This window comes from Rhinopithecus roxellana, chromosome 13, assembly GCF_007565055.1.
Source record: "Rhinopithecus roxellana isolate Shanxi Qingling chromosome 13, ASM756505v1, whole genome shotgun sequence".
In the NCBI taxonomy this organism is placed as follows: Eukaryota; Metazoa; Chordata; class Mammalia; order Primates; family Cercopithecidae; genus Rhinopithecus; species Rhinopithecus roxellana.
The window spans coordinates 106,853,479-106,880,014 of NC_044561.1; the positions used below are offsets into that span (position 1 = coordinate 106,853,479).

The 26,536-nt window shown below is 49.2% G+C and overlaps 1 protein-coding gene and 1 long non-coding RNA gene across 2 annotated transcripts; one reads left to right on the plus strand and one right to left on the minus strand.

Annotated features, from left to right (window-relative positions):
• The first annotated feature begins 832 nt into the window (after window positions 1-832).
• Window positions 833-25,922, plus strand: DYNLRB1 (dynein light chain roadblock-type 1). Its single transcript, XM_010386499.2, has 4 exons — window positions 833-954; window positions 12,291-12,366; window positions 19,303-19,470; window positions 25,541-25,922. Exons 1-4 carry the CDS (start codon window positions 952-954, stop codon window positions 25,582-25,584), a joined length of 291 nt encoding a protein of 96 aa, XP_010384801.1. The 5' UTR covers window positions 833-951; the 3' UTR covers window positions 25,585-25,922.
• LOC115892632 lies at window positions 21,682-26,536 on the minus strand. The gene is made up of 3 exons (XR_004052490.1): window positions 25,924-26,536; window positions 24,198-24,317; window positions 21,682-22,206 (listed from the first exon to the last, which is right to left on the minus strand). It is a non-coding gene; the product is annotated as an uncharacterized LOC115892632 (long non-coding RNA).

Sequence of the window (26,536 nt, forward strand, 5' to 3'; positions counted from 1 at the left end):
AGGTGAGAACAAGATAGAACACAAAGATGTGCAGTGGCTTCCGCTACGTAACGCGGGGCGGGGCTGAGCTCGGATTCGAAAGACTCCCAGGCCAGCCCTAACCAATTCATCTCCGAGGTTGCACGGCATCTTCCCCGTAGACTCCAGAGGTACCTGACTCCAGCCCCACCCCCGACCTGCCCGAGCCCAAAGCGCATTTTGGCCCTGGGCCTGTCTCTGCCTCAGTCAGGGCGCAAAGGGGGTCTCAGCAACCGTCCCTCTTGCCTCCATACTCTCCCACCACGCTCCACCCAGGGACTTCAGAGTCAGCTTAGACCTCCATTGAGAGCTGAAAGCCTCTTCCGATACCGAGCACCAGCATTTTTTTCTTTCTTTTTTTTTTTTTTTTTTTTTTTTTTTTGAGTCAAGATCTCTTGCTCTGTCGCCCAGGTTGGAGTGCAGTGGCGCAATCCCGGCTCACTGCAGCCTCGAACTCCTGGTCAGGCGATCCTCCCACCTCAGCCTTCGGAGTAGCTGGGACTACAGGGGCGCGCCACCATGCCCGGCTAGTTTTGTTTATTTTTTAGTAGATAAGGAGTCTCTCTCCATTGTTGCCCAGGCTGGTCTCGAACTCTTGGACTCAAGCAATCCTTCCGATTGTCCTCCCAAAGTGCTGGGATTACAGGCGTGAGCCACCGCGTCCAGCCAGAACCAGCATCTTTTCTCCACGGCTGGTGTTGGGAATTTTCCGCAGCTTAGCGTTCCGCTCCTTAGCTTTTTGCTTTCCCACAGTGGAAAGCAGATTTTCCCAGAGTCCTGGCGGAGCCAAGATCGTCTCGCCCGCCCCCGCTTCACGCTGGCTCCTGATAGGCAGCTAGAGCTGTCCGTTTTGACAGAAACCTGTGCGCAGGCGCAGAAAGGCACGGGACTGGGCTGGGTGTTCGCTACGCTGGGCTACTGGATCGGTCGGAAATGGTGAGCGTGCGCCGGGGGCTTGTGGCTGGCGGCTGCCCACCATCCCACGCCAGGCCTTCAGTCCTCTGAGGATGAGGAGATCGCAGAGCTCCGGACAGGGAATCGGTGGGGGCTGGGCGTGGCCGGCCCGGGACCCAGCCGACTTGAGGGCGGAACCCGGCGGCGGAGGCCTCTAGAGCCTGACCGAGGCGGGGCCGCCGGATCCCGCTGCCCCTTTACCGGAAGCAGGAGCCTGGCCTCGGCCGGGAAGAGATGATGGGCGAGGGGTGGGCAGCGGCCCTGCAGCCTGGCGTCCTGGGTCTTGTTGCGGGATGGCAACCTTGCTAACGTTTCCTGGGAGCTCAGTTTGTGGCAGGCTCTGCCAAGCACTTTATGTGTCTTGCATTTCCTCCCCCCTCCTCCTCCTAGCTCTGTGAGGTAGATATGATCTTTAGTCCCATTTTGTTATACCTATATGTTATCCAGAGCCCCGAGAAGCCAAGTGCTTTGCCCCAGGAAATGGTGGAGGTGGATTTGAACCCTAGAAGCTTGACGGCCGCCACTCTGTCGGCGTGGTTTTTCTAGCCGCTGGGACTGGGTGGGTGCCAGAGTCAGGAACGGGCGGGGTCCGCTCTTGGGGATCCCAAAGCCTTCTTTCTACCTTTCTGGCTGCAGTTGTGGGCTCTCTACGCCATTACAGGTTTTGTGTTTTTAATCCTCACAGCTTGTGCAAAATTTGAAAAAAAGTTTTAAGTTTTAAGCCATGTGAATGTATTACTTTTTCAAAAATCTTATTTAGAAATCTAGAGCTAGGCCGGGCGCGGTGGCTCAAGCCTGTAATCCCAGCACTTTGGGAGGCTGAGACGGGTGGATCACGAGGTCAGGAGATCGAGACCATCCTGGCGAACACGGTGAAACCCCGTCTCTACTAAAAATACAAAAAACTAGCCGGGCGAGGTGGTGGGCGCCTGTAGTCCCAGCTACTCCGGAGGCTGAGGCAGGAGAATGGCCTAAACCCGGGAGGCGGAGCTTGCAGTGAGCTGAGATCCGGCCACTGCACTCCAGCCTGGGCGACAGAGCAAGACTCTGTCTCAAAAAAAAAAAAAAAAGAAATCTAGAGCTTATAAGAAAAAATCGAAAAAAGAAACTGTCATCACCTAGAGGGAACCACTTACAGTAGTCATGTGACTCTGCTTGGTTTTGGTTTATACAGTTTAGCCCCTATTGAATGTACAATTGTGGGTTCTGTATTTTTCATTATTACACCACAAAGAATATCTCCACATCATTACAAACGTAATAATGCTTAAAATATGTATAACTTCATTTTTCACATCACTTCTTTTTTTTTTATTTTGAGACAGAGTCTCGCTCTGTCGCCCAGGCTGGACTGCAGTGGCCGGATCTCAGCTCACTGCAAGCTCCGCCTCCCGGGTTTACGCCATTCTCCTGCCTCAGCCTCCCGAGTAGCTGGGACTACAGGCGCCCGCCACCTCGCCTGGCTAGTTTTTTGTCACCTCGCCCGGCTAGTTTTTTGTATTTTTTAGTAGAGACGGGGTTTCACCGTGTTAGCCAGGATGGTCTCGATCTCCTGACCTCGTGATCCGCCCATCTCGGCCTCCCAAAGTGCTGGGATTACAGGCTTGAGCCACCGCGCCCGGCCTCTTTTTTTTTTAAGACGGAGTCTCACTATGTCACCTAGGCTGGAGTGCAGTGGTGCGATCTCGGCTCCCTGCAACCTCCGCCTCCTGGTTTCACACGATTCTTCTGCCTCAGCCTCCTGAGTAGCTGGGACTATAGGCGTGCACCACCACACCCGTCTAATTTTTGTACTTTTAGTAGACACGGGGTTTTACCATATTGGTCAGACTGGTCTCAATCTCCTGACCTCGTGATCTGCCCACCTCGGCCTCCCAAAGTGCTGGGATTACAGGCGTGAGCCACCGCGCCCAGCCTAATACCTTCATTTTGAGACGGAGTCTCCCTCTGTCGCAGGCTGGAGTGCAGTGTCGCGATCCCGCTCGCTGCAAGCTCCGCCTCCCGGTTTCACGCCATTCTCCTGCCTCAGCCTCCCAAGTAGCTGGGACTACACGCGCCCGCCACCACGCCTGGCTAATTTTTTTTTGTTTGTTTTTTTTTTTGTTTGTTTTTTTTTTTAATAGAGACGGGGTTTCATGTTAGCCAGGATGGTCTCGATCTTCTGACCTCGTGATCCGCCCGCCTCGGCATCCCAAAGTGCTGGGATTACAGGTGTGATCCATCACGCCCGGCCCACATTTTCTTTATTCATTTACCTATTGATGGACGCTAATTCCATAACTTGGCTGTTGTAAATAGTGCTGCAATATGAACATGAGGATGTGGTGATCCCTTTGATGTACGAATTTCCTTTCCTTTGAATAAATACCCAGTAGTGGTATTGTTGATTTATGGTAGGTTTTTTGTTTTTGTTTTGTTTTGTTTTTTCGATGCCTTTGTCGAAAATCAGTTAGCTCTAAATATGTGAATTTGTTTCTGGGTCCTCTATTCTATGCCATTGGCCTGTGTGTCTGTGTTTTATACCAATACCATGCTCTTTTGGTTACTATACCTTTCTGGTATATTTTGAAATCAGGTAGTGTGAAGCTTTGTTCTTTTTGTCCAGGCTTGCTTTGTCTTTTCTGAGTCTTTTGTGGTTCCATACGAATTTTAGGATTGTTTACAGGTAATACTTGCACACAGTAAAAAAATAAATGATGTAAAAGCATCTAAGTGAGGCCGGGCGCGGTGGCTCAAGCCTGTAATCCCAGCACTTCGGGAGGCCAAGACGGGCGGATCACAAGGTCAGGAGATCGAGACCATCCTGGCTAACATGGTGAAACCCCGTCTCTACTAAAAAATACAAAAAAAAAACAAAAAAAAAAATAAGCCAGGCGAGGTGGCAGGCGCCTGTAGTCCCAGCTACTGGGGAGGCTGAGGCAGGAGAATGGCGTAAACCCGGGAAGCGGAGCTTGTAGTGCGCTGAGATCCGGCTACTGCAGTCCAGCCTGGGCGACAGAGCAAGACTCCGTCTGGGGGAAAAAAAAAGGGGGGGATCTAAGTGAAAAATAAAATTCCCACTCTCCTAACCTCCAGTCTCAGTCTCTCCTCCTTTAGAAACAACCATTGTAGTTTCCTTTTTTTTCAGCCTTGACCCTCCTGGGCACAAGTGATCGTCCTGCCTCAATTCCCCCAAGTAGCTGGGACTGCTGGTGCACGCCACCACACCCTGCTAATTTTTTTGTATTTTTTTGTAGAGATGGGGTTTTGCCATGTTGCCCAGGCTGGTCTTGAACTCCTAGGCTCAAGTGATTCACCCACGTTGGCCTCCCAAAGTGTGTTAGGATTACAGGCGTGAGCCACCACACCCAGCTGTTAGTTTCTTGTACATCTATACAAGCACTTATATGGCCCCCCTTTTTCTTACTTAAATGGTAGCTTACTAGAACCAGTATTATGCTATTCTGTGGTTATACTCATAAAAGCAGTACAAATTTAGATGCATACTTTAACTTTTTTTTTTTCTTTTGAAACAGAGTCTTGCCCTTTCGCCCAGGCTGGAATGCAATGGTGTGATCTGAGCTCACTGCAACCTCCGCCTCCCAGGTTCAAGCGATTCTCCTGCCTCAGCCTCCAGAGTAGCTGGGACTACAGGCGCCCGCCACCACGCCTGGCTAATTTTTCTATTTTTAGTAGAGACAGGGTTTTTTTTTTCTATTTTTAGTAGAGACAGGGTTTCACCATGTTGACCAGGTTGGTCTCGAACTCCTGACCTCAGGTGATCCGCCCACCTCAGCCTCCGAAAGTGCTGGGATTACAGGTGTGAACCACCACATATTTCAACAATTTGAAGCGGTACCAGAGGATATAATGTAGAAAGTTTATGTGGTCCCCATCTTACTACTCCATGGTAACTTCTGTTGGCAGTTGGGTGTTTTTCCTTCCAGATTTGTTTGGTGCATAAGCACATTTATATATAAGCTGTTTATTAGATGAAACTGGAATATGTATATTTATATATGTTAAGTTTAAGGCTGAAGTGGAGAGATCGCCTGAGCCCAGGAGGTCAAGGCTACAGTGAGCCGTGATTGCACCACTGCACTCCACCCTGGGTGAGAACAAAATAAGAGAAAACAGAAGTTGACTTTAAGATATATATGTATGTATCTTATTCTGCAACTTGTTCTGTTCACTTAAAAATATCACACATTTTTCTGTGTTATTATATGCAGGTCTACTTCATTCTTTTTTTTTTTTTTTTTTTTGAGACGGAGTCTCGCTCTGTCACCCGGGCTGGAGTGCAATGGCCGGATCTCAGCTCACTGCAAGCTCCTCCTCCTGGATTTACGCCATTCTCCTGCCTCAGCCTCCCGAGTAGCTGGGTCTACAGGCGCCCGCCACCTCGCCTGGCTAGTTTTTTTTTGTATTCTTTAGTAGAGACGGGGTTTCACCGTGTTAGCCAGGATGGTCTCGATCTCCTGACCTTGTGATTCGCCCGTCTCGGCCTCCCAAAGTGCTGGGATTACAGGCTTGAGCCACCGCGCCCGGCTGTACTTCATTCTTTTTAAGGTCGGTATAGTATCCTAGTGCCATATGTACATTTAGGTGGTGTATAGTTTTTTTATTTCAGACACTGCTGCAGTAACTGTTCTTGTCTTTTTCGCACTCATGCTAGTGGTTATGTAGCATAGATTTCTACAAGTGGCACTTTTGGCATGCATATTTTACATTTTAGGTGGAAACTGACTTTTAGAATAATGATATAAAAATCATCTATAGGCCGGGCGTGGTGGCTCAAGCCTGTAATCCCGCACTTTGGGAGGCCGAGATGGGCGGATCACGAGGTCAGGAGATCGAGACCATCCTGACTAACATGGTGAAACCCCGTCTCTACTAAAAAATACAAAAAACTAGCCGGGCGAGGTGGTGGGCACCTGTAGTCCCAGCTACTCGGGAGGCTGAGGCAGGAGAATGGCATAAACCCTGGAGGCAGAGCTTGCAGTGAGCTGAGATCCGGCCACTGCACTCCAGCCTGGGCGACAGAGCAAGACTCTGTCTCAAAAAAAAAAAAAAAAAAAAAAAAAAATCATCTATAATTGGCCAGACACAATGGCTCGCGCCTATAATCCCAGCATTTTGGGAGGCCAAGGTGGGCAGATCACTTGAGGTCAGAAGTTGGAGACTAACCTGGGCAACATGGTGAAACTCTGTCTCTACTAAAAATACGAAAAGTAGCCGGAAGCCATGCATCTGTAATTCCAGCTGCTCAGGAGGCTGAGGCACTAGAATTGCTTGAACCTGGGAGGCGGGGGTTGCAGTGATCCGAGACCAGGCCAGTGCACTCCAGCCTGGGCAACAGAGCAAGACTCTGTTTCAAAATAAATAAATAAAATTAAAATTAAAAAATAATCATATATAATTCTCCTCATCCAGTTTCACTCTACCACACAACTATTTTCATCTTTGTATGTTCTCCTTCCTCTTTTGTTCACGTATGCATATTTTCCAAGATATGCATGCTGGGTTTTGGGGGAATTTTTTTCTTTTTTTGTTGTTTTAATATCCAAAAACATTTAACCTTCTTGTCGTATCATCTTTGTGATTAACTATGTAGTGACTACATAATACTTAGTGAAATAATTGTACCATAATTGGCCAAATATCTTACCTGTGTACATTTGGGTTGCTCCCATTTCTTTTTTTGTTTGTTTTAGAGACGGAGTCTCTGTTGCTCAGGCTGGAGTGCAGTGGCTCAGTCTCAGCTCACTGCAACCTCTGCTTCCCAGGTTCAAGTGATTTTTCTGCCTCAGCCTCCTCAAGAGCTGGGATTACAGGCGCGCACCATCACGCCCAACTAATTTTTGTATTTTTTAGTAAAGACAGGGTTTCGCCATGTTGGCCAGGCTGGTCTCAAACTCCTGACCTCAGGTGATCCACCTGCCTCAGCCTCCCAACGTGCCAGGATTACAGGCATGAGCCACCATACCCGGCTGCTTCCATTTCTTAATTAGTAGAAATAGTGCTGTGATGATGCTTCTGTGAATGTCTGGTTTTGTTTCGTTTTGTTTTAACTTACTTATTAGGTTATTTCCTCAGGAGGAAATTCTTAGGAAAAAAATTTCTGAGGGGGAGGGACCAATGCTTTTATGGTTCTTGCAATACATTGTCCTGTAGCTTTGTCAAGATTGTATTACCCTTGTACCTGCCAGCTTTGTAATAGCAATGCCAGCATTTAAAAATAAACCTCAGCATTGCTATAATTTTTCATTTCTTTCTTTTTTTTGAAATGGAATCTCACTCTGTTGCCCAGGCTGGAGTTCAGTGGCGCGATCTCAGCTTACTACAACCTCTGCCTCCCAGGTTCAAGCAATTCTCCTGCCTCAGCCTCCTGAGTAGCTGGGATCACAGGCCCGTGCCACCATGATGGCTAATTTTTGTATTTTTAGTAGAGACAGGGTTTCACCATGTTGGCCAGGCTGGTCTCAAACTCCTGACCTCAAGTCATTCACCCACCTCAGTTTCCCAAAGTTCTGGGATTACAGGTGTGAGCACCACACCCAGCTGAATTTTTCATTTATTTGTTTGCGAGGAATGATGACCATAGTTTGATGTGATTGTAATTTCTGGTAGGCATATTTTCTACTAGTATTCTTTTGCACACTACCTACTAGAGACTTGCTATTGTTCTTAGTCATTTCATGTTTGTTTTTTTTTATTTTGCCTGTTATATTTGATGCACATATTTTTCTGTCCTGTTAGATTCATTTTTCTTATACAGAAGTTAAATTTTATGTTTAGTGATCAAATTGGTCATAGTTCTTTGTCAGTCATTTGCTTCCAGTGGTCATCCCTCCTATGCTGAGCCAGTGGATACTCCTGGATCTTTATTGCTGCTTGTTTTTCCATGTGTCAGGAATGTGCACCTGGGGACTAGAGAATTGGGGAGCCTTGTCTCCGTCACCCCATTGCCCGGGATGCATTTCTTTCTCATCATTTGGTTCTTGGCTTAAAGATGACATACTTACGGCCGAGAATGGTGGCTCACACGTGTAGTCCCAGCACTTTGGGAGGCCAAGGCAAGTAGATCACTTGAGCCCAGGAGTTCAAGACTAGCCTGAGCAACATGGCGAAACCCCATCTCTACAAAAAATGAGCGGGGTTTGGTGGTACACATCAGTAGTCCCACATGTTCGGGAGGCTGAAGTGGGAGGATCACTTGAGCCTGGGAGGTCAAGGCTGCAGTGAGCCATGATCGCACCACTGCACGCCTGGGTAACAGAGTGAGACCCTATCTCAGAAAAAAAAAAGAAAAAGATTACATCTCATCAGGTGTTCCTGACCACATTAGCCGGAGTAGCATCCCTTGCCCCACAGCCTAGTCCCTGTATCCTACAAGAATCTTGTTTACTTGTTTAAGTCTCTCTCGCCAGAATGTGAGCTCCCTGAGGGCAGGGACCTCCTCGGTTGTGGTCACCGGTATATTCAGCTCTTCTGTTGACCGGGAATGTGTTGTTCTTGGGCAAAACCCTTCTCCTTTCCAAACCTGTTTCCTCATCACTAACATGGAGATCATACTAACCCGTGAATGAGAGTTTCAGAAGAGAGCATGTGTCTGAAAGCAATATATGACCCATAGTAGGTGCTGAGTAGGGAAATCATACCTGTGTGTCCTCCCATTCCTGATAGATGTGTGAGATGTGTGTTTACTTTCATTTATTTTTCTTTCTTCCTCTTTTTTTTTTTTTTTTTTTTTTTTTTGAGGAGTCTCACTCTGTTGTCCAGGCTGGAGTACAATGGCACAATCATGGCTCACTGCAGCTTCTACCTCCTGGGCTCAAGCAACCCTTTCACCTCAGCCTCACAAGTAGCTGGGACTACAGGCACACGACACCATGCATGGTTAATTTTTTTAATCTTTTGTAAAGATGAAGTTTCACCATGTTGTCCAGGCTAGTCTCAAACTTTTGGGCTCAAGCAGTCTACCTGCTTTGGCCCCTCAAAGTGCTGGAATTACAGGCATGAGCCAGTGCGCCTGGCTTGTGTTTACTTTTGTATAGCCAGATCTTAGTGTCTGGTTCTCGTTGAATTTCAGATCACCTAAACCTTAGCTCTTTTTTCACACTGTGGACTGTGAGGCCATGTCCCCCCTCCCGTACTTAAAAAGGTTGATTTCGTGAAACATAGTTGCAGAAATGCTTTTTATTTGTTCCTTCAGTATTTATTGAGCCTATCCTCTGCGAGGTACTGGGGCTATAAAGTCTGGTCTGGTTTCCTGGTCCCAGGGTGCCTTGCGTCTGGAGGAGGAGATGAACGTGACCTAAACAGTTGCACTGCATTGTGGTCAGTGCTGTGAAGGCTGGGGGCCTCGGTGCCCAGCAGAGGGGCTGGTGTCAGAGAAGCCTCCGGCGGGAGGCTCTGCAGCTGAGTCCAAAGGGTTGGGAGGTAGTTACATCAAGCAGTGAGTGAAGGAGGGAAGCTTGTTTCCTTCAGACCCAGAGCGGCACCTGGCAGGGCAAGGATGGGAGGCCTCTTCGGGCTGTGTTCGCCCCCTGCTGTCCATTCTCCACACAGCGGCCAGAGCGGTCCTTTGGAAAACAAGCAAGTCTTGTCACTCTCTACCTCAAAACTTGACAGTGGCTCCATGAATCATATGCAGTAAAAACCAAGGTCATCACTTGATCTGCCAGGCCGTCTGCGGTCCCCAGCTGCCGTCCCTCCCCTGCTCCCTGCCCTTCAGCCACACCAGCCCCTTTGGTTTTCCCCCTGAATATGCCAGGCGCTTGCCCACCCCAGGGCTTTTGTGCTTGCTCTTGGTGCTGTCTGGAACATTCCCCAGAAACTGGCATGGCTAACTCCCTCATTTCCTTCAGATGTCTACTCACTGTCGCCTTGGCGAGCGTTCTCTGACGATGTATTTCACATTCCCATCACCCCTGCATTCCAGGTCCCATTTCTGTACTATAGCTGACATTTATGTTTGACTTCTTTTTTCTTATTTAATGTCCCTTCCCACAAATGTCAGTTTTATGACATGGGATTTTTGTTATACTTTGTTCACTGCAGCATCCCCAGGCCTAGAACATTTCTGGCACACGGAAGGTTGCCATGTAGTTACTGAATGAATAGCAGTCTTAGGAAATTTCATCTTTTTCATTTCAGCCCCATTCTCTAATCTCTGGGGGCTGTTTTGGATTTAGATTCTGACATCTTGGCTTTCACTTTCTTTCCCCTTTCTTTCCGGGTTGATTGCAGATTGAGCTGTCCTAAATTATCATCCAAGTTATTCTTACATATTCTTATTCTGACAACATTGAGTGTATCAGAGCCCTGTGGCCCCTGTATCATAGACTTCTCTTGGATACATAGATGGGGGATTAAAATGTTTTTAAATAGAAACAATACAGTAGAATGAAAAGGGCTGTTTTGAAAAAAAGAAAATCAAACCTTTCTATAACGCCTTGCCCTTAATGTGGCTTTTTTCATAATCTCCTCTAACCTTTTGTTTTCATGTGATTGCAGTCACCAAAGCACTTTATTTTTGCATTTTGTTGTTTTCACTTAACATTATAGCATACATCTTTTGTGATGGTATAACATGGTCTAATCACCATGGTTAATATGTGTATTATATTCCTGTTAATGAATGTTCCATAATCTACTTGGCCTTTTCCCTAATTGTTGGGCATTTTTAGTTCTTTCTGCATTTTGCTATTGCAGATGTCACTGTACTTTGGTACTTGATGAACTTCCAGGAGGGTGACCAGGGTAGACTAGGTACTGTCCAGCAGTGACCACTATTGTGCCCCACTCCTCCCCTTCACAATAGCCGCTGGCACATAGTAGGAGCTCAGTGAATGTGTTGACTGACATTCGATCTCATACACGCATGACCCACTGCATTGTACTCTCACGTCCACAGAACCCTGTCATTTTACCCAGGCTCCAGATCTTAGAGGCATCAGGCCATTTGCCACTTTATAGGAGCAACTTGTTTACCCTTCCCTCCAGCGTTTGAGAGTATTCTTCTGTCACAGGGGAGTGGGTGGCAGTGACTGGATTGTCAGCCTTGTGCCTTCCAGAAAAACAAGAATTCATTGTGCTGTGTCCACCCAGTGTTGAGGATTCCAACCCCCCGCCCAACCCCAACTCATTAGTCCCTGGGGGTGAGGAACTGTTTTCTTTTGGTGAATGGAGCGTCTGTTTCTAACAACTCTCAGCCTTTGAGGGGCTTCTGACTGGATTCTAGATCAGTCTGGAAGGGGCCGTCTGAGAACAGGTATACTCAGGGCTAGTTTCCATCCACAGGAAGAGTTAGGCCTAGTTCAGTTAAGCAGCTATTTATCACATGTCTACTCCACAGACCTTTGTAGAGTCTCTAAGAAATAGACATAGTACCTGAAACAACAACAACAACAACAAAGAAATTAAATTAAAAAAAAAAGCAAAGAAAAAAGAAGAAAACAAACAAGCAAAAAAAGAAATAGACATAGTACCTAATGCATGTCCCAGAGAAGCACAGCCAGGGATTTGGGGAGTCACACGTAGGCAGACCCCATCGACTGGGGGGTCAGTAAGGGCTTCGTGGAGGAGATGATGTCTTAGATGGTCTGGAGGAGTTTGTTGAATTTCAGCAGAGAAGAGGCCTTGTGGGATAAAAAGATGAAGAGACAGGGAGGTGTGTCATGGAGCTGGAGAGTGGAGGGAAAGGTAGGATAGGAGTGACAGGAGGCCTGGCATGGCAGAATGAGGACATGGACTCTGACTGCCCCTTACAGATGCTGTGTGCAGGAGTAGCCCACCTGAGCAGTCTCTGGGTAATCAAGATTAATGAGCCCCTTCCCAAGGCACACTTCTTATAGCTGAGTGCTGCACATCACACTATCTCGGATGCTTGCTGAAGTCACTCAGTCTATCCTCATGTGCTCTTTGGGCCGCAAATGACCAAGTGTTGTCTTCCTGTTAGACACTACTCTCTGGGTTTTCTTAAATCATCAGTCCCATCCCCCAGCTATGCCAAATATATGAGTCATGGACGTGTATATACATGGGAATGGTGTTTATATTCTGCTCCCCAACAGCTGAGGAGGGTGGGATAATAGTGCCTGGTGGGCAAAGCGCCATGAGCAGCCCTGTCCCGCATGGGGGTGTGAGCAGATGCTCTGGGCACTGGCGGTGGCCGGAGGAGCACATCAGATCAGCTTGGGGAGCTTTCAGGGGGTGCCAGGTGCCTGAGTATTACTTGTTTGTTGGAAGACAAACATATGATTCATCTGCCTGGGGTATGAGGAAGTTAATCCTGCCTATTGGCTTCTCCTAACCTTGGTCTTGTTTTCTGGCAGGCAGAGGTGGAGGAGACACTGAAGCGACTGCAGAGCCAGAAGGGAGTGCAGGGAATCATCGTCGTGAACACAGAAGGTACACGCCCTCCCTCCCGCCGTGACCCGCACCCAGGCAGGCCCAGAAGCAGCCATAACACAGCATAGCACTTGCTGTTGACAAAGTCCTTCATGAACCTGATCTAATTTTAGGCCTTTTTAATTTTTAACACCTCCAGTGTTCTTTTTTTTTTTTTCCCATTAAGTCTAGTCAGGTGAAGCAGCGGGAGTGGAGAAGGGACAAAGAAATCGGTAACTGGTTGTGACAATCAGTTGTAAACAGCACTGCATTCAGACCAGCCACTTCCAGTGTCCTCACAAAGGGAAAATCTGCTCAGTCCCACCGCCCTGACAGATCACACTTCAGTCTTCCATGCTTCCTCAGCCTCGTCCAGCACAGTTCGAGAGGACCATAATAATAGTTGTTGCCCTTGGGCATATGTTTACACATGAGCTTTTTAAAATATTGCTTCATGGTTTACATAAACAAATTTTTTAAGTGCCACCACAATGTTCATTAGCCCAATTTTGTTGTTTCTACTTTTTAGTGAATCCATTAAGTGGGTATTACCTACCCATTTGTGTTGATTCTGCTTTATTGGCTGGATGGTTCTCTAGTTAACTTCTCTGTGCCTGCAGCTCTCCTCCACCCCGACAACCCTTTCTGAGTGGGTATCTGTATAGGTAGAAGGGTACAGATACTAATTTTCCCAGACTGCACTGGACAGGAAGGGAGCGAACATTTAGCACACCCCCGCTCTGTGCCAGGATTCTGGCTGGTGCCGCGCATACTCTTTCTTATATTCCTTAAAACGGCCCCATTGTCTGCATTTTGCAATGGTGAAAACTGAGTCTAGAAATGTAATTGATCTGCCTACCATCACACAGTCGAGATTTAAATCCAAGCCCATCTGAGTGCACTTGGATGCTCTCTCCCATGCCATGCTGTCAGAACCAGAATGGCCCCCAGGCCCTCACGCTCCAGGCCAGCAGTAAGGACAGGGACTCTGGAATCCAGCAGTTATGAGTTTGAATTCTGCCTCATCTTCTGACTAGCTTTGTGACGTTGGCCAAGTTGCTTAAGCCTGTAAATGGGGATAATACTTATATCTACCTTATAAGTTGAAGAGTAACTAAGAATGAACAGCATAAAGCATTTAGTACAGTATTGTCACCATCTGTTTTGAGCTGTGAGGCATTTGTTCATACAAACTCTGATTTACCTGATGGGGTTCCCCTGTTGGGTTGGGGGCATCCACATACTTTATGCCTCTAGGCCACAGTGTTTCCCAAATGTATTCATTCTTTGAAATCACCCGGGGATCCTGTTAAACATAGCTTTCCAGGCCTCAGCACCAAAAAGTCTAATTTATTAGGGCCAAAGCAAGACCTGAGGAATCTGTGTGTTTACCAAGCACCCCAGGAGATTCTTATGATCAGACAAGTTTAGAAAATTCTGCTTTAGAGGATAGATTCTAATCAGAAGAGGCTTCAGTGAGAGCCACAGGCCTAAGATTCACAGCAGTTCTGTCTCTTTCCGAAGGCCTTTCCTCGGAGAGACTGCCTCAGATCATGTTTTCAGGGCTGTGTTCCTTAAACCTAGGGGTCCTGTGCTACCCTGGGAGTAGAGGTAGAGGCTGAGGTTCCTGTCATCCACTTCAGTCAGAGCACACATACTAAGAACCATCAGTTCGTGTTTCTACATTGGTTTTAATTTGGGAAGGGATTTGGCCAATTTAAAAACTACCCTACTGGAGTTTACAAAAATAACATAAACCAGTTTATGTGAGGCTGGGAGGAGAGGAGTCCACTGAGACGCTGCGGCTGATAGAGCAGCGTGGCCAATGGAGAAAGACCAGGACCATGCCTGACTCACCTCTTTTCCCGTGTCATTCACCACAGGCCGCAGAGTCAGGTCAGTGAACGTTAAATGAACCAACCACAGTGGGTGTAGCCATCAGCCCCTTTGATTTGGTGATTCCCGAGGACTGTGTTCAAAGGCAATAATCCCAAAGGAAAAAACCTGAAATTTTTGCAAACATGTTAGATGCCTTAATGAGTAGATTAATAATTGTTATAATAACTGGGTGTGGTGCATGGTTGCTCACACCTGTTCCCAGCACTTTATGAGGCCATGGCAGGATGATCACTGGAGCCCAGGAGTTCAAGACCAACCTGGGCAATATAGTGAGACCCTAACTCCAAAAAATAAAAATAAAAATTAGGCAGGTGTGGTGGCACACGCCTGTAATCTTAGCTACTCAGGATGCTGAGACAGGAGGATTCCTTGATCCCGGGAGTTCAAGGCTGCAGTGAGCTGTGATTGCACTCCAGCACAGAGCAAGACTTTGTCTCTTTAAAAATAATAATATCTGGAGGCTGAGGCAGGAGAATGGCGGGAACCCGGGAGGCGGAGCTTGCAGTGAGCTGAGATCCAGCCACTGCACTCCAGCCTGGGCGACAGAGCGAGACTCCGTCTCAAAAAAAAAAAAAATAATAATAATAATAATAATGAAGTATGTAGGCCTTTCAGTGCCCAGCCCAGAGGCTGCTCCCACAGGCCAGGATTTACAGGCAGCTCTGTGGGTGGAGGTAATACAGCAGTACCTGTATCTGTCACATGCCTGGCGTGCTGCCGGGCACAGTTTGTTTATGTGTTTCTTGGCTGCCTCATAGGGTAGATGCTATTGCGGCCACCTTTACAGACACATGTGGACATCCCAAGAGGTCAGGGCATGCCCAGTTGCGGGGCCCCCCAAATTCTCTGGCCCAGTGTATTCAGTGGGCTCTAATTTTTTCAGTGCTCTTAGAGAGCCTCTTATGTGTGTTGTCGGTCTAGGACTTGTTTTGGAGAAGCAGAGTTCTCAGCAATTCCTACTTAAATCAAGCAGAATGAAAGCCATCAAGGGCAACAAAGTGGAGGTGCTATGTCCTTGGATAGAATGTTGATTTCCAGCCGGGCGCGGTGGCTCACGCCTATAATCCCAGCACTTTGGGAGGCCAAGGCAGGTAGATCACCTGAGGTCAGGAGTTCGAGACCAGCCTGGCCAACATGGTGAAACTTCGTCTCTACTAAAAATATAAAAATTAGCTGGGCATGGTGGCAGGCACCTGTAATCCCAGCTATTCGGGAGGCTGAGGCAGGAGAATCGCTTGAACCCAGGAGGCAGAGGTTGCAGTGAGCCGAGATCACACCACTGCACTACAGCCTGGGCGACAAGAGTGAAACTCTGTCTCAAAAAAAAAAAAAAAAATGTTGATTTCCAAGTCAGCAGAACCCTGGCAAGCGCAGAGCTAGACAGAATGTGCTCCCCAGCCCTGCCTAGTTCTGATTAAACCATGTGGTTATTTCATTTACAGGAGGCTGGGAGCCCTTGGGACACTGTGGAGGCAGGAGCAGGCCCCCTGCTCAGGGCTGCCCTGATCAGTTAGCTGGCCTGAGGCAGCTCCTTTCCTTCTTTAGCCCTCAACTGCCTCGAGTCCTGTGATGGTCCAGGGAATCTCTTTGGGGCACTTCTTGCTCCAAGACCTAAAAGACTTCTGTCACTAAGAGAGAAACTGTCTTCTGGGACTGGACATTTTGACTCCAAGGAAACAACCCCGGGGTCCAGCGGCCCCAGCTCTGACCCCCAGGCTTCCACAGTACTCGCACAGGGGAGGCCCTCATTCTTGCCTTAAAACTGCCCCTAAAGCCAAGGCTTTTCACTGGGAAGCCCCAGCTGCTTACCTTTTGGATGCTAGTGAGTGCTGCCTTTTTGTATACTCATGGGGCTGATCGCAGCATAGCTGAGAACATGGAATGCAGAATGAGCCTGCCTGGCTTTGAATCTGGGCCCTACTTACTTACCAGCTATGTGGTTTTGGGCATAAGCCACTTTCTCTGTTAAGTTTTCTAATTTGTAAAATGTGGATCATAATTCTGCCTTTCTCTAGGGGAAGCTTTTAGAATAGTGCCTGGCACAAAATGCCTATGAATGTCTCAGTGTGTGTGTGTGTCTTTAACTTGTGTCCCATTCTCAGGGCCCCCACGTCAGTGTCTCATTTACATCTCACACAGTGACCCTGTGAGGCAAGGGTTTGCCCAGTTTGCAGATGAGAAACCCAAAGCTGAGAGAGGTGTGGATAACTGCCCGAGGTCACCCAGCTGTAGATGAACGTGGTCAGAACCCGGAATCTGGGTTGATCACACTTCCCACTGATCCATGGGGCCTTTAAGCCCTCTGGAAGCTTCCATTAAAGATGATGATTTGGGGATAATTGTAATGGGATGCCTATGATCTTATCTAGGATTTTCCTACCCAACCCCCAACATTCAGCTCAGCTGCTTCTTTCTTCAGGACCCCCTCCCTGATCACCCCAGCCCAGAGTGGTTGCTCCTGCTCCTGCCCCTGAACCCATGACATACCCAAGTCCCGATACTTTCCAGCCACCTGCCACTGCCTTTTGACGTCTCTGCCTTGACTAGACTCAAATGGTGTTTCATAATAAAAGTGTGAATTTAAGCAGTTTTACCGAAAATGCAAGGGAAATTTCATTCTGTTTTTACTTTTCCAGACCCCCTGCCATCCTCTGCTGCTACTCACACAGGCAGAATAAGTGAAGACAAAGATTGGTCTCTTGTGTTCACTGCTGTCTGTAGTACTTAGGATGGTGTTGGCACAGAGTTGGTGTTTGATTAAAGTGTCTGTTGAATTTTTTAGTTGTCTTTTATTGCTTGAAGGAACTGGGTGTGTTGGAAGAGCCTGGGGGTATATCCCAGCAGATCAGAGCCCCAAGTTAGAAATTGTGCCTCCCAGATGACCAGCTACTTCTGCAGGCTCTACAGTGTTCATTTGTGAAGGCAGAGGCTGGGAGCAGGTGGCCTAATAATAACTAGGCTGTCTCTGAGGTCTCCTCCAGCTCTGGCATCCAGTGAATCTGGAATTAATCTTTGTCCTTGTTTGAACTTCTTCCCGGTTTTGGTCCTTGGCCCTGTACTTCCTCATTTTCTTTTGTTTTTGGAGTGAGCCAGCAGATGTTTAGTTTCTTGTCTCTTTTACACAGCTCCTGCTTATATGGATGTGATCAGACTCCTCATGCCAATATCTGTCCAAACTAGTGAAAGTAGACCCTTTGACCACTCACTTACCAATAGCAATAAAAGCTTAATGATTGCTCACTAGGGACACTAGTGAGCAAATCAGACTTGGTCAAGCCCTTGGGGAACTTACATTGTGGTGGGGGATAGAATAATGATCACAGTGTAATGCTGTAGTGTCAGCCTGGGAAAGCTGTGTGGTGCTGGGTCGGTGCCACCAGTGGGGATGAGAGGTGTCACCCGAAGATGGAGACCTCAGGGACCAAAGTGGGAATCATGAGTGAATAGGGGAAGGAAAGAAAGTTCCAGGCAGAGGGATCTGTGAGAAGGTGGCTTTGTGGTGTGTAAAAAGAGAAGGTCAAGGGGTCTGATCACCCAAACCATGCCAAGCCTTGAGACTGTAGGCCTCTTACCACTGGGGCCCAAAGATGAGCTAAGGGGAGGGTTTCCGGCCAGGTAGCAAGAACAGCCAACCCAGAGCTCTACCTGGGCTCTGGTCCTGGCCCTTGGTGGGTGGGCTGTGTTTTAGCAAGCCCCTTGCAGGTTTAAGCAATAGTCACATCCCCTCAGATTAATGCAAATGGCATTTACTGTGTGAATAGTGTTTATTTATTAACATTTATTAAGTGTACTCTTGCTAAACATTCTTAAATGAATTAAGCAGTATTCAGCCCGCCCAGCAGCACTTGGAAGCACAGATATTATTTTACAGATAAGGCAGTGGAAGCTCAGGAGGTTTCATCACATGCCCAAGGCTGCATAGCTGTGAAGGGCAGAGTCGGGTGTAAGCACAGGTCAATTTGGAGCCCAGGACCCTATTAATCTGGCCCATAGCTACCCAGCCTAGGACTCAACTAAAGGCAGTTATCAGACCGACCTGCTTGGTGGCAAGAAACTGGCCCAGTCTTGTTTTCTTAGGCCCCCAGGAATGTGAGCGTGGACAGAAAGAGTCGTGGTGGCTCCTTCCCCATCGCCGCCCCATCGTGGGTAGATTATAATGGACACACTCATTAGTGCCATCCTCAGGAAGCTTCATCTGTAGAGCAAGGCCTTGCAGGGCCCTGCCATGCACATTGTGGCCATCCAGGAGCCAGCAGCAGCCCTGGTGATCTGGTCGTCTTATCCCTTGCAGACAAGTGATGACTACAACCTCTTCTCCTGACATCACTTGGCTCAAAAAGCCTCTCTGACTCACCTGCTTCTTTTGCCACCGTGTCCTCTTCTGCCTACCCTTGCCTTCCTAGTGCCCTAGGAAGACAATCAGAGCTAGTGTCTCTTTTTACTTCTGGGAACCAATCAGCCCTAGGAAAGGAACCCAGGAGTGAGACAGCAGGCCTGCATGTGAATCCTGCCCCACTGTGGGAAAGGAACCAGGAGTGAGACAGCAGGCCTGCATGTGAATCCTGCCCCACTGTGGGAAAGGAGCCGGGAGTGAGACAGCAGGCCTGCATGTGAATCCTGCCCCACTGTGGGAAAGGAGCCGGGAGTGAGACAGCAGGCCTGCATGTGAATCCTGCCCCACTGTGGGAAAGGAACCGGAAGTGAGACAGCAGGCCTGCATGTGAGTCCTGCCCCACTGTGGGAAAGGAACCGGGAGTGAGACAGCAGGCCTGCCTGTGAGCCCTGCCCCACTGTGTGACCACAGACAGGTTGCCTCACCACTCAGAGCTCCTATTGCCTCGCAGGGGGATGAGATGGTGTTGCCACCCGTGGAGTAGTTCTAGAGCATGGCACTGGCATGCTTTGGGGCTCAGCACCGTGCCTGTCACATAGCAAGCCCTCTGCGGATGGTGGCATTGACTGAGAATTGCTATTCCAGTTCTCTCCACTAGGGGTGTGGGTGGGAGCTCGGCAGAAGGGGCTCCCCATCCTCTCAGGCTCCATCTGCTCTCCCCTCAGGCATTCCCATCAAGAGCACCATGGACAACCCCACCACCACCCAGTACGCCAGCCTCATGCACAGCTTCATCCTGAAGGCACGAAGCACCGTGCGTGAAATCGACCCTCAGAACGATCTCACCTTCCTTCGAATTCGCTCCAAGAAAAATGAAATTATGGTTGCACCAGGTAAGGGGTCTTCTACCTCCCCATGTAGGAACAGACCTCACGGCACATTCTCTGCCTCATCAGGAGGCCTGGTGCAGTGGTGTCTCCAGAAGATCCAAGCAGGGCCCGAGCAGTTGAAGGAATTGGGTTGTTGCCTCACTGCCTAGCCAGCCTCCAGCTGGTGTCCCCCAGCAGATCCGCCCAGGGACTGGCCCCAGAGGGGAACCCAGTCTCCTGGGATAGACAGACACATGAGCATCATGCGTGTCCCCCCTGCCTTGATAGGAGAAAACTCAAAGGCATTTGGGACATAGAGGAGGGTGTGGCCAGGCCTGTCTGGGGCTGTCTGCAAAGGCTTCCCAGAAGAGGGGACACTGGAACTGAATCTTAAGGGCACAGGAAGCAGTGTGAGCAAGGCGGAGGGGCGGAAAGCCACATTTGGAAGAATATTCAGTGATTCTGCTCCAAAATGTAAAGCAAAAAAGTACCATATCATTTTATCCTTGAAAACATGTTCTCTGCCCATTTGTAAAGACCAGGCCTGTCTTTAGGCCCGTTGCAGCCAGCTCTTCCTCCCGCACCGGAGCAGATTGCTGTGTTTCTTTTACACGAGGTGTTTGCCTTGCCTTTGAGGGCTGTGTGGTGCAACCAAGGCCTGTGTTTAGTCCTTAGGATCATTCTCAGGGTGAGGAGATGCTCATTCTGGGAGGAGCCCACAAGGATGGGAGCACAGGAGCGAGCAACAGAGCCACATCTCCTGCCCGGCCCCCTCGCTCTCACTCATGGACTAGGGTGGCAGACAGAGGCTCCAGGACCATCTCTGCCTCGTGACTTCTCACCCTGCTTTTTCTTGGCTGAGCCACATAGTTGAGTGTGCGTGCGTCATGTGTGCGTGTGATGGTGCACTTCCACTGCAGTGCCGCTTATCTAGGGCATCAGGGTGTGAGTGGGGAGGAGTGGGAGGTGAGACTTGGTCCAGTTGAGAAGGGGCCACAAACACCTAACTCAGTTGCATGGACTTGATCTTGCAAGCAAAGGTTTTTAGGGCAGGAGGTGATAGGATTAGGATTAGGACCCGGATAAAGGAAGGCAGCGGAGGATCTGGGGACACTGAGTGCTCTGGACGTGGCAACACAGAGGCCACAGAGTTCTGAGGTCATTTGATGGGGAGTCAGCTGCTCCACGCAGCAGACCAGCGTAGGCTCTGTCACCAGGCCTGGAAGGATGGGAAGGAAAGAACTATAGAGCCAGTCACAGCAGCCCACAGTTTCCCTGGGACACTCCCTAGAGGGGTGGGGACAGAGCAAGTCAGTCACAGAGAAGAACATAAGAGTCTTGGGCCGGGCGCGGTGGCTCAAGCCTGTAATCCCGGCACTTTGGGAGGCCGAGACGGGCGGATCACGAGGTCAGGAGATCGAGACCATCCTGGCTAACACGGTGAAACCCCGTCTCTACTAAAAAAAAATACAAAAAACTAGCCGGGCGAGGTGGCGGGCGCCTGTAGTCCCAGCTACTTGGGAGGCTGAGGCAGGAGAATGGCGTGAACCCGGGAGGTGGAGCTTGCAGTGAGCTGAGATCCGGCCACTGCACTCCAGCCCCGGCGACAGAGTGAGACTCCGTCTCAAAAAAAAAAAAAAAAAAAGAACATAAGAGTCTTTTATTCCAAAATCACGCCGTCCATGTGTACTGCCTGATCCATCAGGGAGAAAAGACTGCAGGAGGCGCAGAATCTGTTTTCCCAGCTTTGCCTCCCACAAGCGTGACCCTGGGCAAGTCACAGAACACCTGGAAATCTACATCTGTAAAATGTCGAGTAGGGGACGGTGCTGTGCTGATGTCCTGAGCCACCCTGCCTGGTTGAGTGTGTTGACCTGGGTTGGGGGAAAAAGCCTTGGAATCAGATTTAAACTGAAATCCCTCCCAGGACGTCATGTTGTGTGGCTGCAGAGGACAAAGCTTCACTCCCCTAAAAGTCGGGCTGAGAGGCCAGGCACGGTGGTTCACGTCTGTAATCCCAGCACTTTGGGAGGCCGAGGCAGGTGGATCACGAGGTCAGGAGTTCGAGACCAGCCTGACCAACATGTTGAAACCCTATCTCTACTAAAAATATAAAAATTAGCCTGGCGTGGTGGCGCGTACCTGTAATCCCAGCTATTTGGGAGGCTGAGGTAGGAGAATCTCTTGAACCTGGGAGGCGGAGCTTGCAGTGAGCTGAGATTGCGCCACTGCACTCCAGCCTGGGAGACAGAGCGAGACTGTCTCAAAAAAAAAAAAAAAAAAAAAAAGGCTGGGAACGATGCCTCTACTCACCCTGTGCATAGCAGACCTTATGCTTCCCAATGGCTGACTGGGAGTTCAGGGTATGGGGGAAGGGAGCAAATTACATGGTCTCCAAATCAGACAAATTCTTCACGGACAGTGTCCCTTGGCATAAAGCTCCTGAGAGTGTCTCCTCCGGAAGGACAGCGTCATCTGAAAGCTCCTGGCCATTCAAGTCTCAACTTGGCAGCAATGGCATCTCCAGTTTGGCCCTGAAGACCCACAGGCATTCAGAGCCCATGAGTGTGGTTGGTGCTTGAGTCCAGAATGGGCAGCTCCCAAGTAGGGGGTTCTCCTTGGGGTTCACAGGCCCGGAGATCCCACGACCTTGTCAGTGGAGGAGGATGAGGTGGCCAGTCCCTCGCCTTGGCAGCACTGCAGGGGGCGCCCGTGCTCTCAAGTCACACTCTGTCTCTCCTGCACACACGCGGCGCCGTCCTGGAAGACAGTGGTGCACTGAGCTTGTCTTACACACAGAGCATGCTTCTTTGGCTCAGCCTCACTGCTGCCACTCAGTCCTTCCTCGCCACCAAATGCTTACCTGCATTTTTAAGGCCATCTCCTCCACTTGAGAGTAACTTCCATGAGGGCAGGGGCTTGTAAGCACATAGTAAGCATCTAGCAAATATCCATTGATTAAATAAATGAATGACTCTGTAAACCTCCCTCCACTGCTGACACCCCACTGATGTGGGTCAGAGGTGGGGTCAGCAGTGGGGATGGAGTCAGGGATGTCTGTGGGGCATAGTGTTAGGATGAAAACCAGTGATTTGACACTTTGACATACCCACTTTTATGTGGCCAAGAAAAAATAATTGGGTTTTGGTGCAGAACTCCTGTGGTCAGGAGCCACCACGCAGAGCCTAGGAGGCACTGGCGCTGAATTGCCTCAGGATGGCTACAGAGCACAGGACCCAGGGCTGGCCATGGGCGTAGAGCAGGCCTGGCTACTGCCGGAGGTGTCCATATGAGACTGTAGTTAGCACCCTACACATCGTGGGCAGCCTGAAGCAGCCTGGCCCAGGAGGGAGATCCACTCCTTCCCACCGCCTGGCCTGACTCCATCCAGCTGAGGAGCTGCTTCCCAGGCTGCAGACAGCAGCAGGTGTTCCAGACAGCGTGGCTCCCCACATGTGTGCCAAATTCACCCCACCCTGGCCCAGAACCGCCCACGTGAACAGACGTTTTTTTTCGGAGACAGGGTCTAGCTCTTGTCCAGGCTGCAGTGCAGTGGTGCGATCATGGCTCACTGCAGCCTCAGACGCACAGGCTCAAGCAACTCTTCCACCCCAGCCTCCCTAGTAGCTGGGACCACAGGTATGCGCCGCCACACCCAGACTTTTTTTTTGGTAGAGATAGGGTTTCACTATGCTGCCCAGGCTGGTCTCAAACTCCTGGGCTCAAGCGATTCTCCCACCTCGGCCTCCCAAAGTGCTGGGATTATATGCATGAGCCACTATGCCCGGCCAGGACATCTTAACGCAAACTTTTGTTAGCCGGACATGGTGGCACCTGTATTCCCAGCTACTTGGGAGGCTGAGGCAGGAGGATCGCTTGAGTCTGGGTAGTTGAGGCTGCAGTGAGCCATGATCGTGCCATTGCACTCCAGCCTGGGCGACAGCGAGACCCTGTCTCAAAAAACAAAACAAAAAAGAACAGACGTCTAGTTTTCACTTATTAACTTCACTAATACTAAAGCTGAGGTAACTAACTCAGCCTACCCAACCTTCAGTACACATTACCTGTCACAAAGCACTTGAAGTGGTATTACTGGATTTAGGGCTTGATAATTTGGAATAAAAGACACTGATATTACTGATTGTGCCTGTTTTTATCATTGGCTTGTTAATTATTTGTTTTCATTAGTGATTTTTATGTATGCAGACTGGTTAGCCATGAAACTGTGAGTCATTTCACTTCTGTTTCTTCCCAGTTGCCACAGCCCATCTTTGTGGGAAGAACCAAGCTTTAGGCTTGGCTCTGAACAGCCACAAAGCAACTTGGCTGAGGTCCTGCCATTTCTTTCATGCTCAGCAGGGGGCAGCAGACCACGGCAGTTCAGAGTATGGGGTCAAACCCAGGTCCCTGTCCCCACTCCACCTGTGGATTTTCCTTGGATTGGGCAAGCCCTTTAACTCTCTGAGCCTCCGTGTTCTCAGAGTGACTCGAGGGCTCACTGAGGGGCCGTATGAGAAGTGGGTGGCCCAGACTGGGATACAAAGAAGCCTTGATCAATGTTTGCAGTTGGATTACGTGGGTAAATCTGCATACATAAAAATCACTAATGAAAACAGAATTAACAAGCCACTGATAAAAACAGGCACAGTCAGTAATATCAGTGTCTTTTATTCCAAATTATCAAGCCCTAAATCCAATAATACCACTTCCCCAGTTTCCTCTTCAGTAAAATGGGAGGCACTCAGGCTCACCTCCAAGGACTTGGACTTGCTGTGATTTCATGGTGGATATTCCTCCTTACTGGGCCAGATCCCTGGAGCTGGAATCCAGGCAGCTTTGTCCCCTTTTGAAATTTTCTTATTCAGAAGGTTCTGGAAAGCCAACAAATTGAGTTTATGACAGAAATTGACATTAGCTGGCTGGGTATGGTGGCTCACACCTATAATCCCAACACTTTGGGAGGCTGAGACAGGAGGATCACTTGAGCCCAGGAGTTTGCAACCATCTTGGGCAACATAGTGAGACCCCATCTGTACAAAAAACTTTTTTTGTTTTGAAATGGAGTCTCACTTTGTCACCCAGGCTGGAGTGCAGTGAGGCGATCTGCAACCTCTGTCTCCCAAGTTCAAGCAGGCCTCCTGCCTCAGCCTCCCAGGTAGCTGGGATTACAGGCACCTGCCTCCAAGCCTGGCTAATTTTTGTATTTTTAGTAGAGACAGGGTTTCACCATGTTGGCCAGAGGCTGGTCTTGAATTCCTGACCTCAAGTGATCTGCCCACCTTGGCCTCCCAAAGTGCTACATGAGCCACCACACCTGACCTTCTACAAAAATCTTCTTAAACATTTACCCAGGTTTGGTGGGGTGTGCCTGTAGTCCCAGCTACTCAGGAGGCTGAGGCGGGAGGATCAGCTGAGCCCTGGAGGTCAAGGCTGCAGTGAGTCATGATCGCACCACTGCACTCAACCTGGGCGACAGAGCAAGACCCTGTCTTGGGAGGGGAAAAAGAGAGAAAAAAAAGAAAATGACACTACCCCAAGTCCAGTGAAGTTATGTCGGAATTCCATCTTTGACACTAAGTAGCTGGGTAACCTTAAGCCAGTGGTCCTCCCACAGCCTACAACGTCAGCATCACCTGGGAACTCGTTAGAGAAACGCAAATTCTTGGGCTTTGCCCCAGCCCCACTAAATGATGGTTCTGGGAGTGGAGCCCTCCAGGTAGTTGGGATGCCCCTAGTTTGAGAACCATGGCCTTAGGCAATTCATTGGAGCTCTTTGAACCAGAGTCCCCCGACCTGGAAAACAGGGGTGAGAATCCTGCCTACCTGCTGCCACTGTCGTGGAGAGGATTAGAAGAGGGGACACACTGTAGAGTGCCTGCTGCCCGGTACGGGGAGGCCCCAGGAGCCCCCGCAGGAACGTTACAGGTTTATCTTGTTTTCCCAGCATTTGGAGATGCTGAGCATTGATGCTTTTTATTGCTTTCACCCCCTTTCTCATTTTATGGTTAGTGATTTAATGGTTTATTTGCTTTCTTGTGTGTTTTTCTCTCATTTTACATTGAGTGATTTTTTGTATCATTTTTTTCTTTTGCAGATAAAGACTATTTCCTGATTGTGATTCAGAATCCAACCGAATAAGCCACTCTCTTGGTTCCCTGTGTCATTCCTTAATTTAATGTCACCCAAGAATGTTAATGTCGATCATGTCAGTGGACTGGCACGTGGCAGTCGCCTTGGAACCCACTCAGACCAATCCAGTGACCATGTGTGGGCTAGCAGCTCTTCCTCCCCCACCAAAGGAACCCCTGTGTGCGCCAACCTTCCCCAGAGCTCCGGAGGGCCCTCTCTCCTCACTTCCAGGTTTTAGAGCAAGAGCTTGCAAGAAGCCCGCACCCAGCTTCCTTCTGACCTTCAGTTCACTTTGTCGCCCTTGGAGAAAGCTGTTTTTCTTTAACTAAAAATAACCAAAATGCTTACCCGGCTGTTGTGTCTTTAAACACTAGGTTGAAAAGGCCTCTCTCTTCCTGTGTAATCACATGTCAGAGGCCTGGCTGCCTCCGTCAGCCCTGGAGGGAGATCATGTTCACGGCTCCGAGAGGCCTGCTGCTGCTGCTGCTTGTGCCGGTGGCCGTCCTTCGTGTAGCTTGGTGTCAAATCGGTGCCCTGGCTTCTGGGCCTCTTGGCCCTCGTCCTTTTACCGTTTCCCACTGCTGCCAGTGTTGAAAGATTTTTTTCTACTACGCTGCACTGGGGAAGAGTGGTACTTACTGAGGACCTGGAATGCACCTGGCATGTAATATACGTAGCTCTCACCTAACGGCACCCTCTGCAGACAGAGTGTTGGGGCTACCTCAGACATGGGGACTTGGACTTAGAACGGCTTGCCTATGCCCTCACGGCCAGGACTCAGGTCTCGGACTCCAATATCCCTGTTCTTCCCACACTATCTGCTCCAGAAATCCTGGAGGGCCCCCATTCACCCGAGTGAGCCCGTCCTGGGCAAACATCTGCCCCGCAGACTCGGAGTGCAGGGGTCCTCTCGCCGACAGCGTCCCAGAATTCACCTGCACTCAGGCTCCCACACACCCTC